At 43.0% G+C, this 16,843-nt stretch overlaps 1 protein-coding gene across 1 annotated transcript in view; it reads right to left on the minus strand.

The window, feature by feature from the left end:
- Window positions 1-3,263: 3,263 nt before the first annotated feature.
- sorbs2a (sorbin and SH3 domain containing 2a) overlaps window positions 3,264-16,843 on the minus strand; it is a 61,286-nt gene continuing 47,706 nt past the window's right edge. The window contains exons 24-26 of the mRNA XM_056256749.1: window positions 15,429-15,466; window positions 15,218-15,324; window positions 3,264-3,699 (exon numbers count right to left, since the gene is read on the minus strand). Coding sequence (XP_056112724.1) covers window positions 3,638-3,699; window positions 15,218-15,324; window positions 15,429-15,466 — 207 coding nt within the window. The 3' untranslated portion in view covers window positions 3,264-3,637. The remainder of the gene's footprint in view (window positions 3,700-15,217; window positions 15,325-15,428; window positions 15,467-16,843) is intronic.

Genomic DNA, 16,843 nt, shown 5'->3' on the forward strand with positions numbered 1-16,843 from the left:
TCTTCTACCATATTTCTAGTAAGGGAGACTGATCTTAGATCAGAGCTACACAGAAACATTGACCACACTGTCATGCATCCAGCAGAGATAGAGGCAGGACTCTCTGGTCCTCATGGGCCCGGGACGGGTGCTTGTATATGGGCCTGTAGACAGGGCTCACTGCTTCTGCCCTTATTTGGTGAGTGTACGAAGTGGAGGCTTGTGAGGTCTCACAGGCACATTCTTTTATTACCAATCTGGATTTCGCTGTATATCACAAGTTAAGAAGAGCCCTGTTCAGTTTCTCTCATTTTTATATCTTCTTCTCTCATGTGGCCTGATTTTATACTCCTACTTTGTTGATATAGTAATAATAAACATAAATATGGCAGTGGACACGTAAACTCTTCTGTTTCCTTGCATTCCTTTTTTTTCTGGCACAAACAGTTGGGCTTCCTCCATCTCTCGTCTTATCAATTCCTCCATCTTAGTTGGAATAGTTCAGTCAGTTTTACATATATAAAAATAAATGACATAACTCGATTATAGTACAAGTTTCTAGCTCTTTAACAACAGAGTAACAATGTAACCCCAAAGACATTGACAGGAATTGGACTTCAACAGGCCTGATTGATTTATTCCATAAAAGGTTTTTGGGGATATGGCCAAACAAAATAAAAGTCAATGATAATAAGTCAGATGCTCATATTTCTCTGGCTACAGCTTTAAAGCCTTGACCTGTGTGTTATGTTTTAGTAATGTTTTTGTGTGTGTGTGTGGACAAAACATCATTGTAATGATAATAATTGATAATAATAATAAAAAATGTTTCTTGAGCATCAAATCAGCACATTAGAAACAGTGAAACTGAAGACTGGAGTAATGGATGATGAAAATTCAGCTAAAGTAATAAATTAAATGTTTAAAAATACATTAATAATAGGAAAAACTTATTTATAATAATACTTGACAATATTTATGTGTATACTGTATTTTGATCAAGCCTTGGTAAGGAGGGACTTCTTTCCAAAAATATAAAAAATCTTACTGTACCCAAACTTTTGAATGGTTAGTATATATTTTATCATACATCACTTCTTCTATATAGTGAAATTCCTTTCTTGACAAGTTTGCCTATTTTTACAGTAAATAACAATTGCTTTGTTGTTTGATTTGACATATGCACTTTTAGCTGTGAAAAGAGAAATATAAAAAGGTTGCAAAATACTTGGAATGAATACAAAAATTACAATCCCATTATTATATCTGACCTGGAGGCAGTGGATAAACAGAATCTTAAACAACTGAGCAGAAGTTTATTGGATATAGAACAAAACAAAAGAGCAGAGACAGAGGGAGAGAGATAGAGAAAGAAAATAATACAGGAGAGAGAAAGCTTTATTTGAAAGTGAGCAGGTTAAAGATCCTCTTAAGCTCAGCAGTTCATCAAGCACACACACACAAATCAAATAACACCATATGTTATATAGTGTTAACACAAACACTATATGCCTATAAAGAAAAAGGCAAAAGAATATCCTCCAAAAAATCCACTGTCTTTAGTAGAGGAGAGTAGTTTGTGTCTGTAGCAAAGGCAAACAGTGACTGCAGTTTTACTACAGTGTGCATCCGTATCCATCCTGTGCCGAAGAAAGTCCTTTATTAGTACCACAAATGTTCTTTGCTTATTTCTTTTTTTGCATACATTTTCTTTCGTTTTTTTTTTTGCACCACAGAAGTTGGGTGTGTAGAACAAATTTGGCACATGGGATGAAGTATAAATGATTAAAAAAACAGATGAAAGAAACCAAACGTGAGAAAGGAAGGCTTTATAATGGAAGTGAAACTCATGTACAGTACAATACAAAAGGACATATAAAGTATCAGCAAACACAGCTGTGAAGCTGGAAAATGCAAACAGTGGGATTAAAATATTTAAAGCTGAAGTGTGTAATGTCTGCCTCAACAAATGTAATTGAAAATGTTTTCAAACAGCTTTCCAAAACCCTTCCCATCAGCCATTGGACAGCTAAACAGATAACCCCGCCCCAAACTCAAACTATTGGTTGTGCTCCAGTGCCACAGTGTTTACACTTGGTTGAATCAACCTATGGATTTCTTATAGTTGTCCCTGCATATTATGCTACATAAAGAGACAATATTTCATTATTAACATTCTTACGCACTTCAACTTTAAAGAAAACAAAAATAATAGAACTAATAAATGTTTAAGGTGCTTTAAGATTGCTCTGCTGTCTGTGAAATTCATAGACACACTTTTCCATATACTGAATATACGTACTTGTAAAAGCCGATGCAACACAAGCTATGTTTTCACATGAGAACACAAGTGTTACACTTAGTGCAGAAAATACTGATATACAAATCATTCAAAAACGAAACGTGAACAACATTCATCAAAGACCAACAACTCTCTCTATTGCGTTATATGATGAAATCTCTATATGAGTCAATCTCATGAGAAATGTGGCAGATATATTACATAATTTAAGTTTTATACCAGAGATCAAACTTTCAAACAAAGTGAAAATTGAGAAATTACCTTTTAGATAAATTAGTTAATTTAGGTTAACAAATGAAAAAAGAAAATGAAAAATTAAATATTATAACAGGCTCTACTTGTTCTTGTAACATTGTTGCCATTCATTACTAAAACCAGCAATGATTTAATCATGATTTACATGTTTGTTTTTTACTGTATGAAAGTCAGGTGGTTCACTGACACCTGGTTTACAATTCTAAAACTCAGTCCATTCAAAAAATTCTCAAGTAAACATTAGAAAACATGTTCATTAATCAAATATTTGTTACCAAATTTCATAAAAGCATCTTTCCTTTCCATAATGTCAATGCATTTTCTTTTTAAAGAAAACTTATACAAATACCCACAATGCACTGATAATTATACAAACATTATCCTATATGAATGATTGCCACTTAAACAATAGCAACATTTCTCCATGAGAGTTATTTTGTAATTCTGTATGGCAAAAGTAGGGGTGAATTCAGGATGATTGGGACATTTTTTTGCCATTGAGAAGACTTGGAAAAAGTTAATTCACCCCATAGTTAACTATACAATTAATGGTTAAAAACACATCTGTTTCTATCACTTTCTTATTTTGGCCACACAAGGGGAATGAACAATTGTATAATTGTCCATGACACCACCTGTAGCTCATTTTAATGAAACTATACATCGTCATCTATAACCAGTGGTCTCTATATTGCTATTAACCGTGCACTGTTTATTACACTACACAGACTCAGTTTAACACTGATGCCATGGGGCTTCCCCTCAGTACCATTCATACTGTTCTACTGACCTCACTCAATACCATGCTACCTGAATCCTCACCGTACTAACTTTACCACATCCTGGAAAATAACAAAATGTCAAAATAGCAGATAAAGGAACAGTGAGGAGACTGTGTGATGGCACAAAAAAGTGCTCAAAGTGAAATGAATTTCAGTGGTTTGTCTGTGCAGAAATGGCAGAGCTAAAAATGTTGTGTTTGTGAACACACTCACACATAAAGACACACACACACACACACTTTCTCAAAGGTGAGGTGCCTCATTGGCCCTACACAGTAGGCACTGGAGTGGCTGTATTTGTGCCATTGTTTCCTCTTTGTTAAAGCGTTTTAACATAGTTTCCTGGGAACGTTCCGAATAAACTGGTTCTACGAGAGGTACCTGAAAACAAAGACACAGACAAGACGATTATCAGCAATACAATACAAAAACTGTCATGAATAGTTTTAACCAACATGATTACATATAGTCAAAACATGTAATTAAACTTGTTTTCATGATTACATTTACTCTGGAATTCTTGATTCTGATTGGTCAATCACATTATTTGGTCAAATATTTTTGTATAATGATTGTATAACTAACTGACAACTGGCCAAAGTAACTTTAACTCAAAGTAAATTGCAAAGTTTTCTTATAACTAGCAGTGCAGGTAAAATAAAATAACTTCAACTCAAATCATTCATTCGTTTATTTATTTAGTAATAGCACTAGCTCTGAAATAACAGGGTTCGTACAGATACTGTAAAATCTAATTCCAAGACTTTCAAGGAGTGTTCAAGCACTACTTTTTTTTTTCCAAGGACTGATTTTTTCTCCCATGAATATATTATTGACTTGGAGAATAAAAAGCTGCACTTGGATATTTAAATGAGCAATATCACGCTCATAGCCATGCAAAATGCCTCTATATCTATATAAGACGGGCCGCAGCGTTAATTTTGTGTGAAAAGATTGTTTTATCAATAAAATTTAAAAACAAATTCCCATTGTCTTTCAATAATTCAAGCTTTTCAAGTACTTCTTCATAAAAATTGCTGTTCCCTTTCATAGGTTCACTCAACGCTGCGGAAAGCGCAGTGGGATATCCTCTGGATGTGCCGATTGCCTGAAGCCCTATAGAATCACGCCAATTCATTGGCTGATGGCGCTCGCGCAAAGCTGGCTCCGCCCGACGCTCTTACGTCGTAGCATGATGAATGCGCGCACGCCATCCTCTCCTCAGATGTCTCTGCCTTCACGAAGCGGTCACATCTTGCCCTTCGTTCGGTTTTTCTGAGCCCGAATTTCTAAATTCAACTACAGCTTTCGTCTCGACACTTCAGCGACTGGTATAAGTGGAACTCTGTTCTCCTTACATACCCCTTTTCCACCAAGGCAGAGCTGGTGCTGGTTCGGAGCCAGAGCCTAGTTTCAATTCGGTTCTTTGTTTTTCCACACGCAAAGCACCAGCTCCGAACCAGGAAAAGTGGTTCTTAAGTAGCACCAAATCATTGCTGGTCTAGAACAGAGCCAAGTAAGAACCGCTTGCGTCAGGGGCTGGGGGCGGGGTTACCGTGACCAACAAGACGAATAGAAACTTGTGACCGCCATTTTTAAATAGCAGCTAGTCGAGCTAATAGCAGCTTGATTATAATATCCGTCTATGTAAGTTACGGCGAGCTGCACAAACGCGTTGGATTCCGATGTATTTTTGCAAACCCATGAGCATCCATAGTAACGCAACGTCCGTTATTGTTGATGGCTTGTTCGAGATGCATCGGAGCGGCGCGGACCGATCGGAGCTGCGGTAGTGTTTGGAGATCATACGACTCCTTGTGCTTTTTAATCGCTTGAGTGCTTTGATGTCATGCGGCGATCGATCTGCGAGAAGCCGATGCATCTCGAACAAGCCTGGCGTGTTTGTGTTTGGCGCTACCGCACTAGCGTTGCTGGGCAACATGAGACGTATGCAGTGACGTAAGATCTGGCTCTGTTGTGGCTCTCTAGCCGGTGGAAAGGCAAACCGGTTCTTAGTAAGCTTGTCAGTCGAACCAACTCCGAACCAGCTCTGGCTCTGGCTCTGAACCAGCACCCGGTTCTTGTTGGTGGAAAAGGGGTAACAGTGAAGTGTCATGGATTATCGACGCTGCTCTCTGCCATGCGTTCGTTTCATTTCGAACGACGACCCTCACAGTAAGTGTGTTAAATGTATGGGTTTTTCGCATGCGCGTGAGGCTGTATTAGGATTGTCAAAATGTAAATTTTGTGACAATCTCCTTCTCAAAACCCTCCGCTCTAGACTCGCGTTTTTTGAGAAGGAGGCATTCGTTCCCCCCCGTTGCGCTCCCGAGACTGCTGAGGCCTCTCGTGGATCCGCGGCCTGGGGCTCGGATGTTGAGCTCGAGCAGTGGTTAAATTGGCTTTTATAGGGAGGGGGAGCCCGTATTTACGGTGAATGGTCATCATTCAAAATCGTGCCGTAAAATGACTTAATGTGCTTTTACACCAAAGAGGCTTTTTTTTTTCCAGTATTAATGTGTAAGGTAGGGTTGAGTACATATTTAAACAAAGAGAAATACTTTACAATTCACTCTTTTTTTTTTACCTTTAATGTTAACAGACAGCAACGGATTTCACCCTCGGGAAATGTATGAAATTTAACATGTTTGAAAATATTGGTTGGCAAATATCTTTTAAAACAAGAAAAAATGTTGATTTAAAAGAATCAGGGCCAATTTCTTTGGCAGTTTGTTGTTTGATTTAATCACACCGACACGCAGGGCCGTACGGGGGTTTTTATAAATAAAAGTTCCAAAAAAATGATCTTGCTAGGGGGGTTTGGGGGCATGGCCCACCAAGAAAATTTTGGTTTTCCTGATCTCAACATGTCAATTTTAAGGTGTTTTGAAGGCCAAAAAAATAAATAAAAAAAGGACAACAGTAGCTTTAAAAGCATGTCAGTGGTCAGCATGAAGTAGGCCTATTTTATCAGATTACAGATTCTTTAACATGAGAATCAGTTTAAATGTTGCAATGAGTGATCCACACTATAAAATGGAAATGCAGAATGTTTATGCATATTGTTGACAATACACAATCACATATTCGAAACGGGAATGTCCTTAAATAAGAAATGATTCAAGGATTATTTTGTAGATGTTACATTTCAAACAAACGCCAATGCAATCATTCTGTGCCCAGAGGCATATGAGCAATTAGTATGAGCATCAAAGATCAGATTCAGCTACTTTTCTTTACTAAGTTAATCAATATTTTTTGGACTAGCTAATCTGTTCATTTAATCAATGGTTCAATTGCTCACTCATAAAGACAGTCACTTGTCGCGCCTTCTGGCTTAATGATGAAGTTGCGCAAACACGAACAAGCGGAGTGATACAAACAGTGAAAAGTCGAACACATTCGAGGTAACGTTATACAAATATATTACAATAATAATGGCAATATATTTAATAGGGTGCTTGTGTTGTTAAATTGAGCTTATAGTATCCACTGTCGTTGATCAAACTGAGTATTTCTGTGTCGATCATTTAAAACTTCTATCGACAAACAGCTGTTTAGATTAGCATCTGATCTCGCACGGTATGCTCGTTAACTGAAGTGAAGCGTCGCATTGGGATTCGCGCTCGGCTCGCGCTTCTGTGAACATAAATCCCACTTACTTTGATTGGACTCAAACATTTTGACATTGACGAGCGGGTGAGTGCTGAAGCAGATCAGATGAGAAGGTTAGTTATCGTTGCGATGGGCGAATCATTGCAGCACCAAATTCGAGTTAATATTAGCCAATTATTTCATAACTTTCATTATGTACACTCAACAAATTTTATATATTTGGTGCTGAAGGAGACGGAGCTGAGCTCCGGCAGGGTGTGTTGTGGACCCGAGGAGGCGGAGCTGCGCTCCGGTGCGCTCCGCCCCAATTTAACCTATGAGCTCGAGGATATTGAGTACGAGCAGACTGGCCTCGCCCTTTCTCTCCCGAGCACGCACGTGGCGCGGTTGAATTCGCGCATGATTATTTATGCCCCAGCCCGGGAGCCCACGAATCGGTTTCTTTCGGTCTGGATGACGTGATTTACACTGCAGCTTCCGACTCCGAGGATTTCGGGCCTGCTTTGACTGATGACGTTATCCCGTCTAGCGGCCAGGACGCGCGGCCTACTCCGGCCTACACTGAGCTTATTGACGTGCTGTCGGGCGCTACAGAGAAGCTCTCTATAGACTGGCCTGATGAGCCCCGCGAGTCTCTATCGTCCAAACTCGACGAGAGGTTCCTACGTGGCCCTAATTCTAGGCCAGAGCGAAGAAAGTTGCCCTTTTTCAGCGATCTGCATCACGAGATCTCCAGATCCTGGAAGCAGCCTTTCTCCGCACACTTAACAAATGCGGCAGCCGCTGATCTCACCAACCTTGTGGGTTTTGTGGAGCAGGGTTATTCCGCTATTCCAGCGGTCGAGGACACGCTGGCTAACCACCTCGCCCCGTCGTCTGCACCGTCCTGGAAGTCGCGTCCCTCCTTCCTTCCAAGGCTTGTAGGACTACTTCCTCCCTTATAGGGAAGTCATACATGGCGGCTGGTCAAGCAGGCATGGCCCTGCATACCATGGCCATCCTTCAAGCCTACCAAGCGGACGTCTTAAAGGACATGGATGAAGGAGAGGGACAGATGCCCAAAGCTGTCAAAGAGCTTCGCAAAGCCACAGATCTAGCCCTAAGAGCCACCAAACACACTGCTCGGGCTGTTGGTCGTTCTATGGCGGACTCGGTTGTCGCAGAGCGCCACCTCTGGTTGAATCTCACGGAGATCCGAGACAAGGATAAGAGTTTTCTCCTGGACGCCCCTATCTCCCACTCAGGTCTTTTCGGGGAGGCGGTCAACACGGTGGTTGAGAAGTTCCGTGCCGCTAAGTCTCAGTCGGCCGCGTTCAGGCAGTTTATGCCCAGGAGGGTTAGAGAGCAAAGAGACTCCAACCCTCCCCCTTCTCAAACCCGAGAACGCTCTGCTCATAGGGCTGAATTCTCTACTAGAAGGAGTGACCCGGCTCACCCCCCACCAACTACGGTCTGGGGAGCCCGAGGTCGTCCGTTTCCCCGCCAGCGCCCTCACAAGCGCCCTTCAGCTGAAGCGGTCCAACAAATCGGCCGCTCCAGCCTCCTCAAGCCGTTCCTGACCCGCAGGTCAGAAGGAGGAGAGCCTCACCAGATCTACGAGGTTAGGACAGACCGCGCAAGCGTTTCTGCCCTCCTCCAACCGACTCTCCTCCTCCAACCCTGTCACCTTTGCCACCCAGTGGCCCTATTTATCATTCTTGCGTAGAAACGGGCGTATATGTTGGCGTAAGATTATGCTTACACTCCTCTCACCGCCTGATTTATGAAGCTGTGCGTACCTTTGAAATCCAGGTGTACGCAATACCTACCCTTGATAAATCCCGCGGCTGAAAACGATCGTCATTAGAATAACATGCCCCAATATATTCAAGTCTCCGCTTCCCCCACGCCCTCATTTTACGCCATGGACACACGGAAGACGGCAAAGAAGAGAAACTTCTCTGACGTGGAGCCGAAATGACCTATCACAATGCAATATTTTACAGCACGTCTTTTGAATTAGCATTCAATTTCGAATCACGTTACATGTATTGGGGTGTACAATAGTGATGATGATGATGTGATGTGGAGTACCATTCATTCACATTAATAATTGCATGACAATTTGTAATATTCTTCTTTTTATTAGTATGATTTGTATTATTAATGACGCTTATTGTTATTTAGAAGAAGAATGTCATTATTATTATTATATAAAAGAAGAAGAATGTATTTTTTATTATTTTGTCAGTCTGAATTATTTTTTGGTCATTGAAAGCTTTCGTTACCGAACCCAGTCCGTGAGCACCTGCCGGGCCAAACCCTGAAACGTCAGGGTAAAGCGCACAGGCTCGCAACTGAAGGAATACATATGCTTACAAATCAAATGCTTTGGTAAAGTCACACAAATTAAACATTGAAGTCCATGTTGCACAAAAATAAACACTGAAGTTAATAATTACTATGTTGTTGTTTTTTTGTTTTACAGTGGGTCGTAATATATCATATCTTTTAGTTTGTCAGTGCATTTTGTGGTGTTAGGAATTGTTTTTCTGGGCATTTCCCCACTAACTCAAAACGTGCGTACACCACCTCCTGAGCTGGCGTAGGATTTGAGCGTGCCGTACGCCAACGTCCATATTGATAAATCTCAAAGTCACCGTGGTTTTGGGTGTACGCCAGGTGTACGCTGGAAATTTGGTGTACGCACTTTTGATAAATGAGGGCCAGTGTGTTTCGAAGTGCAGGTCCTGTTTCACTCTCTTCACCCAGTCCGGCGCAGGAGGAAGGAGACGCGTCTTGCTTTCTCCCCTCGCTCCCGGTGCACATTACACCCGCCAAACGCTTCCTCGGAGGCACAGTTCGATTTCCTCTGGAGCAGGCGGACCCAGTTACTTCTATCTTCTTACTTCTGGGTGGTACCCCCCAGTACGTGTCAGGACGCCAAGCGCTCTCCTCCACGGTCAACCACGCCTCCCCATGGGAACCAGCGCGACACCCTACCTCAGGTATGTCCCTTGCACTGCAACACTCCTCTCCCTCTATCACATTTCGTTCAAGAATGGGAGCGTTTACCAGGGGTATCGACCTTGGATCATTCGCACAGTTCGGCTCGGCTACGCGCTTCAGTTTTGTCGCAACCCCCCCTGCTTCAACGGGGTCTTTCCTACTGTAGTCGACAGCGCCGCTCAGGCTTCTGTACTACAGCAGGAGATTTCATCCCTTCTGCTGAAGGGGGCGATAGAAGAGATTCCTTCGGGGGAAGTCGAACAGGGCTTCAACAGCCGTTACTTCCTGGTCCCGAAGAAGGGAGGCGGCCTGCGTCCGATACTGGATCTTCGCCGGTTGAATTTCCCTCTTTACAAAGGGAAATTCAAAATGTTGACGCTGAAGGCCATCATATCTCATATCCGGCTGGGGGACTGGTTCGTGACAGTAGACCTCAAGGATGCTTATTTCCACATCCAGGTCGTACGGTGACACAGGAAGTTTCTCAGGTTCGCCTTTGGAGAAAAAGCGTACCAGTACAGGGTCCTCGCCTTTGGCCTCGCTCTAGCGCCAAGGACGTTCACAAAGTGTATGGATGCTGCTCTGGCCCCGCTGCGGCTCCAGGGCATCCATATACTCAACTACCTGGATGATTGGCTCCTTTTAGCCCACTCCAGAGAGTTGGTGACTCACCACAGGGACATTGTCCTCCGTCATATTCAGTCTCTCGGTTTGAGGTTGAATACGGAGAAGAGCGTTCTTACTCCAGCTCAGAGCACGGTTTTCTTGGGGGTACGCATGGACTCCATTCTTATGCAGGCCCGTTTGGCTCCTGCACGGATTTCCAGTCTGGTGACATGTCTGTCCCGCTTTGAGCTAGGCCAGCATGTTTCCGTGAGCACCTGCCGCAGACTTCTGGGCCGCGGCCTCCCCTGTGCTACCTCTAGGGCTACTCCACATGAGACCTTTTCTGTGGTGGATAAAGCTCTCAGGGGCTCGGCCCACGGGGCCAGCCCTTCGCCTATTGAAGGTGTCACGCAGTTGCTTTCGCGCCCTGTCAATCTGGCGGGACCCCCTCTTCCTTCAGAAAGGAGTCGGTATGGGTGCGGTATTCCGTCGCCAGATGGTTACGACGGATGCCTCTCTGACCGGCTGGGGAGCGGTTTTCGAGGGCAGGCCAGCGTGTGGGGTTTGGACTGGTGAGACCCTCTCGAGGCACATAAACAGCTTGGAACTGAGGGCTGTCTTGCTGGCTCTTTGCCACTTTCTCCCTTTCCTCGAAGGACACCATGTCATTGTCAGAACGGACAATATGGCAGTAGTGTCCCATGTAAACAGACAGGGGGGTTCACGATCGCGCACCCTAGACAGGCATGCGCGTCACCTTCTCCTGTGGTCCCAGGACAAGTTCCTCTTTCTGAGAGCAGTTCATGTATCAGGGATTCTGAACCTCGCAGCAGATTTCCTGTCGAGGCAGAATCTCAGGTCTGGGGAATGGATGTTGAACAGCCAGACGGTGGCCCTGATCTGGGAGATGATCGGGAAGGCGGAAGTGGACCTCTTTGCATCTCAGGAGTCGTCCCAATGCCCGCTTTGGTTCTACCTGAGCCCTCCAGCTCCGTTGGGGATAGATGCATTCGCCCACCTTTGGCCGATGCAGAAACTCTATGCTTTCCCGCCCATCAAGCTGATCCAGGCGATTCTGTCCAGAGTGAGGGAGAGCGGAGTCCGCCTCCTTCTGGTAGCCCCATTCTGGACCGTCCCAGCCATGGTTTTTGGAGCTGATCCCTCTGTTGGAATCCTCCCCCTGGGAGATCCTGGTCAGGGAGGACCTGCTTTCCCAGCTTCAGGGCAGAATATGGCATCCTCGCCCCGACATTTGGAAGCTGTACGTTTGGCCTATCAGAGGCCGTTAGCTTTAAGCTTTGATCTCCCAACCGACATTCAGGAGACCATTGCGAGTGCTAGAGCCCCTTCTACAAGGAGGCTGTATTCCTCCAAGTGGAGGGTGTTCGAGGCATGGTGCTTAACACATGATAGGAACCCAGTTAGCTGCCCAGTAGGCTCAGTGCTGGAATTTCTGCAGGAAAAGTTTGCTTCCGGAGCGGCTGCTACCACTCTCAGAGTATATGTCGCAGCTATTGCCGCTCATAGAGAATCAGATGAGATTCCCTTGGGGAAACTGAGGTTAGTTTTTGCCTTCATGTGTGGGGTTAGGCGCCTGAAACTGGCTCGCCCCCCTCGTGGGACCTGTCAGTAGTCCTGGAGGGTTTGACAGAGGCTCCCTTCGAGCCCTTGGAGTCAGCCCCTGAGCGGATTCTGACTCTTAAGGTTGCTCTTTTGTTGGCTTTATATTCACTAAAGCGGATGGGGGATTTGCAGGCTCTCTCTATTAGTGAGTCATCCTTGGACTTCGCCCCAGGCCTGGTTAGGGTTACCTTGAGGCCGAGGTCGGGGTATGTACCCAAGGTTCTTTCCACGGCATTCCGCTCTTAGGTTGTTGACCTTAACGCTTTCCACCCTCCTCCTTTTGCCTCTGAGGAAGACAGGAAACTTAACTTGCTCTGCCCGGTCCGTTCTTTGAAGTTGTATGTAGATCACTCAGGCGGTTGGATGAAATCTAACCAGCTCTTGGTATGTTTTGGTGCTGGCCGCCGCGGGCTTGCAGCATCAAAGCAGAGGATTTCCCACTGGGTAACGGACGCTGTTTCGCTGGCTTACGAGGTGTGTGGTTTGCCTTCACCTCTTAGCATCAGAGCACATTCCACCAGAAGTGTGGCTTCCTCTCAAGTTCTCTTTAGAGGGTCCCTCTTGGAAGACATTTGTGTGGCGGCAGGTTGGTCCTCTCCGCACACCTTTGTGAGGTTCTATAATTTAGATCTTGACATGACTCCAGGTTCCCAGGTTCTATATGCTTGAACCGATCAGGCCATCCTTAAAAATATTTTGGTTTGCAGTAACAGCAAAAAAAAAAAAAAAAAGGGTCGGTAGGTAGGTCTATATATTTTTTTTTCAAGATTCAATGTAAAAAAAAAGGATAATTTTGGTCATGGTGATTAGGTCGGTATGAATTTAAACAAATTTGCATATCGTGACGTCACTGACTGGGTCTTCAACCCCCATGCCTTCGGGCGCACCATTGCGAACCTCATTCTGATACAGGTTATAGACCACAAACAATTTGAAATCTTTGTAAAAAAACAAACATATTTATTGCATTAATTCCAGCTGCATTCATTTGGAAAAAAATAGGCAGAATCAAAAGAAAAAAAGGAGCCACTAGATTTCAATGAAAGTGGATTTTCAGAGGGAAACAAATAAATTAAAATGACTAATCTCACCAGCGCCGCGCCGACCAATAAAACAGCGCGTTTGGCACCATTCGTTTACATTTGACCCATACTGTTACAAGCCCCCTTTCTGGTCTAGGGGCAGGAAAGGAGGGTAACAAAAAGTTGCAGGGAGAGAGTGAGAGATTTGACCCATAAACATCTGCTATTATTAACGGAAATCAGTGTGGTCAAATAGCTAGGCGCATTGTAGGAAACTATAGGCCGATTAAGTAGTCCTGACATATTATGGAATGGTCGATTTTCTTTTGTGCAATTTAGTACATTTCGGTATGGGATGTGCTGTTTTATTGGTCAGCGCGGCGCTGGTGAGATTAATTCGCGCCGCTCTGACCATTGGCTGGCGCAAGCAAACACTTCTCCTGCGCTGTCGCGTCTGTCGCGCTCGCGCGTCTCGGTCCATTGAGCCACGCAGATTACAAGTCAGCGCAGCGCGAACTCTGTAACACACCGCGCCGTTTCGTCCCCCTTTCGGTGTGTTTGGCTTCCCACACTTATGTGTGTTTGTTTGTCAGAGCCTGCAGTTGCTGTGTGACGCGCGTTCGCGGTGGGCATGTCATGACGAGCTGGACGGGCTCCGAGAAAAGGCCGTTAACATCGATTCCCTATTTGACCATTAAGAATTTCGAATAATGAGCGACTAAATGTAGGCTCATACAGACGTATTTCACAAGCAGCCGCGCCGCAGCCATCATCACCGAGCGCGAACCATTGACAGTGAATGAAACGAAGCGAACGCACAGGCCATAGTGTGACATGCGTAAACCAATGGTGTAAACATAATCATAATAGATGACGCCACGGGTTTTTATTTAAAAGAAAGAACGTAGCCTACGCAATTTATATTCACAATACTTACTATAATAAATGTATATTATTTTATTGCATTTGTATTAGTTGTTTGAAGAGTAAAAAAAAAATCGGTCGGTCTTAATGCAAGTTTACAACCGGCAAGTCGGTCGGACTAAAAGGGGAAAAAAATAAATAATTGGGTCGGTCCTAATTTGACAGGGTCGGTCGGGTTACGGCAAACAAGAATATTTTTAAGCATGGCCTCATGGTCATTATTATTTGGTCTGGTACCAGTTATGGCAGCGCTTAGCTTGGCGAGTTTGGTATTTCGTTCCCACTGCGCTTTCCGCAGCGTTGAGTGAACCTATGAAAGAGAACGTCTCTGGTTACTTGCGTAACCTATGTTCTCTGAATAGGGAACGAGACGCTGCGTTCGCTGCCAAGCTCCTCGCGCTGCCGATAGTTTTTCTTTTCGGCAGAGAAATCTGAGGAGAGGATGGCGCGCGCGCATTCATCATGCTACGACGTAAGACCGTCGGGGCGGAGCCAGCTTTGCGCGAGCGCCATCAGCCAATGAATTGGCGTGATTCTATAGGGCTTCAGGCAATCGGCACATCCAGAGGATATCCCACTGTGCTTTCCGCAGCGTCTCATTCCCTATTCAGAGAACATAGGTTACGCAAGTAACCAGAGACGTTTTCAAGGGTTTTCCAGGACTTAAATTTACAAAAAGTCAAATTCAAGTTCTTCAAGTACTTTAATTAAGCACCTTATACGAACCCTGACATAAAGTACAGCCTGCCAGTCTTTAGCACATAAAATCCTTTAGTATATCAACTACAGATCAAATGTTTGGGGTCAATAAGATATTTTTAAAAAGAACTCTTATGCTCACCAAGGTTGCACTTATATGATTAAAAACCCCCCAGTAAAAACAGTAATATTGTGAAATATTATTACAATTTAAAATAACTATTTTAAAAATTATTTATTCCTGTGATAGTAAAGCTGAAAACAGTTGAGTGGCTTAATATTTTTTGTGAAATCCTTGATACATCTTTTTCGGGATTCTTTCATGAATATGAAGTTCAAAAGAATAGCATTCAAGCAAGTCTTGTTAATGAAAATTATATACCATTTGCAGAGGTGCTATAGTAGCTTTATAAAAGACATACCCACAAACCAGCCATCGTCACATTTCTCTATGACATCAACAATGTCCCCCTCCTTCAGCTCCAGCTCATCCTCATTACGAGGCACATAGTTGTAGACAGCTTGGAAGCTTGAGCAACATTAAAATAATGTTTTTAAAATGTGCTGTTTACGGTTGGACAGTGAATAAACAAAACAACACAGACAGTGTCAACAACTGTAAAATGTACTTACGGGTCACCGCCTGCATTCTGGGAATCCTGCATCATTTTCTGAGAGACAGAGAAAAAGAGTGGAAAGCGTCACTATAGTGTGTATGTAACACTTTAACGCGTCAGAATATCATGCCAAATCCAGGCACATGATGTCATTCTATGAGTCTTCATCGACATCACAGAACCTGTTGTTACAATACACACATAGAGGAAATCCACCCATGATGCGACCAGAGGACTATAAAAGAGATTAGAAAGGACTTCATTTCCCAGTCTGCACTGGTGCTAGTGTCACAGCACACTCCATCCTACCCTTCGTGCTCTACTGGGTGATAAACAGGGAGATAAACAGCGCCTCCTGGTGGAAATGGGGCTACGTGGTGGTTTACCCCCAACCACCACTTCCTGCCTATAAACTGTCTGCAAGAATCAAATGCAAGGCAACCAATCAGAGATCAGCATTCTCAAACAAAATCCATTGCTGGCATTGAGATTAAGACTATGTATGAGGTTATAAATAATGCTGTGTTAATTCCATTTCAGTTTTAGTAGTGATTCCAAAATCTTGAATTATTAGGGATTTGATAAGTACAGTCCAACTTTGGGCAAGTAAGATACACAGACATGCAAAAACACACCTGTCTCACTTGCACTATGGACCCTTGACACCGTATTTAAAATAACGAATGAGGAATATAAGGACTGTTCATTCAGTTTGTCGATCATTCAACCAACAAAATTATTGAAAACAAATTTTCAGTGAACAAAAAATAGAGAAAGAATGGATAGGACCCCATGTCATAAAAAAAAACCCATATGTTATTTTCTGATGTAGACAGAATAAAGTTTTATGCAGCTCTTGCAATAAAAACAGGTCTTGGTAACTACTGGCTGTTAAGCTAAAAATAAGGACAGGTATATTAAAAATCTGTCTGACATTGATAATATTCACGTTATTGCTGATTATTGATAAAATGCTGATAATTAAAATTATATACTTTTTTTTATTTAAAAAGAAACACTAAGACAATCATTTTAAATGCTGAATTTAGGCATTAAAATGGATGTTCATTTTGAGATTTTATGAATTAATTTAATATAAGATTAAATTAATTTGTTTAATTTGTAATATAAATGTAAAAATAGGGACATGCACATTTAATTAAATATTCAATATCGGTCAATACTAAAAAAAGATCCACTAAAAAAATAAGTCTCTAAAAACAGTTGATAACCGAAATAGTGATATATTTTAAATACCTACAGAAAACAGCATAAAGGCACAAAAGTGGTCCATATTATGTTCATCGGTCACAATGAACTGTGTGTGTGGCAAGAGCAGCTTGCAGCTTGCAATATTTCTATTGCAGGTTTGGAACAATATGATGATGTATTTATTATAAATGATTTATCTGTGCACATCTATATTTAATT

This window comes from Rhinichthys klamathensis, unplaced genomic scaffold (genome assembly GCF_029890125.1).
Source record: "Rhinichthys klamathensis goyatoka isolate OS25496 unplaced genomic scaffold, OSU_Roscu_1.1 h1tg000133l_1, whole genome shotgun sequence".
Classification (NCBI taxonomy): Eukaryota; Metazoa; Chordata; class Actinopteri; order Cypriniformes; family Leuciscidae; genus Rhinichthys; species Rhinichthys klamathensis.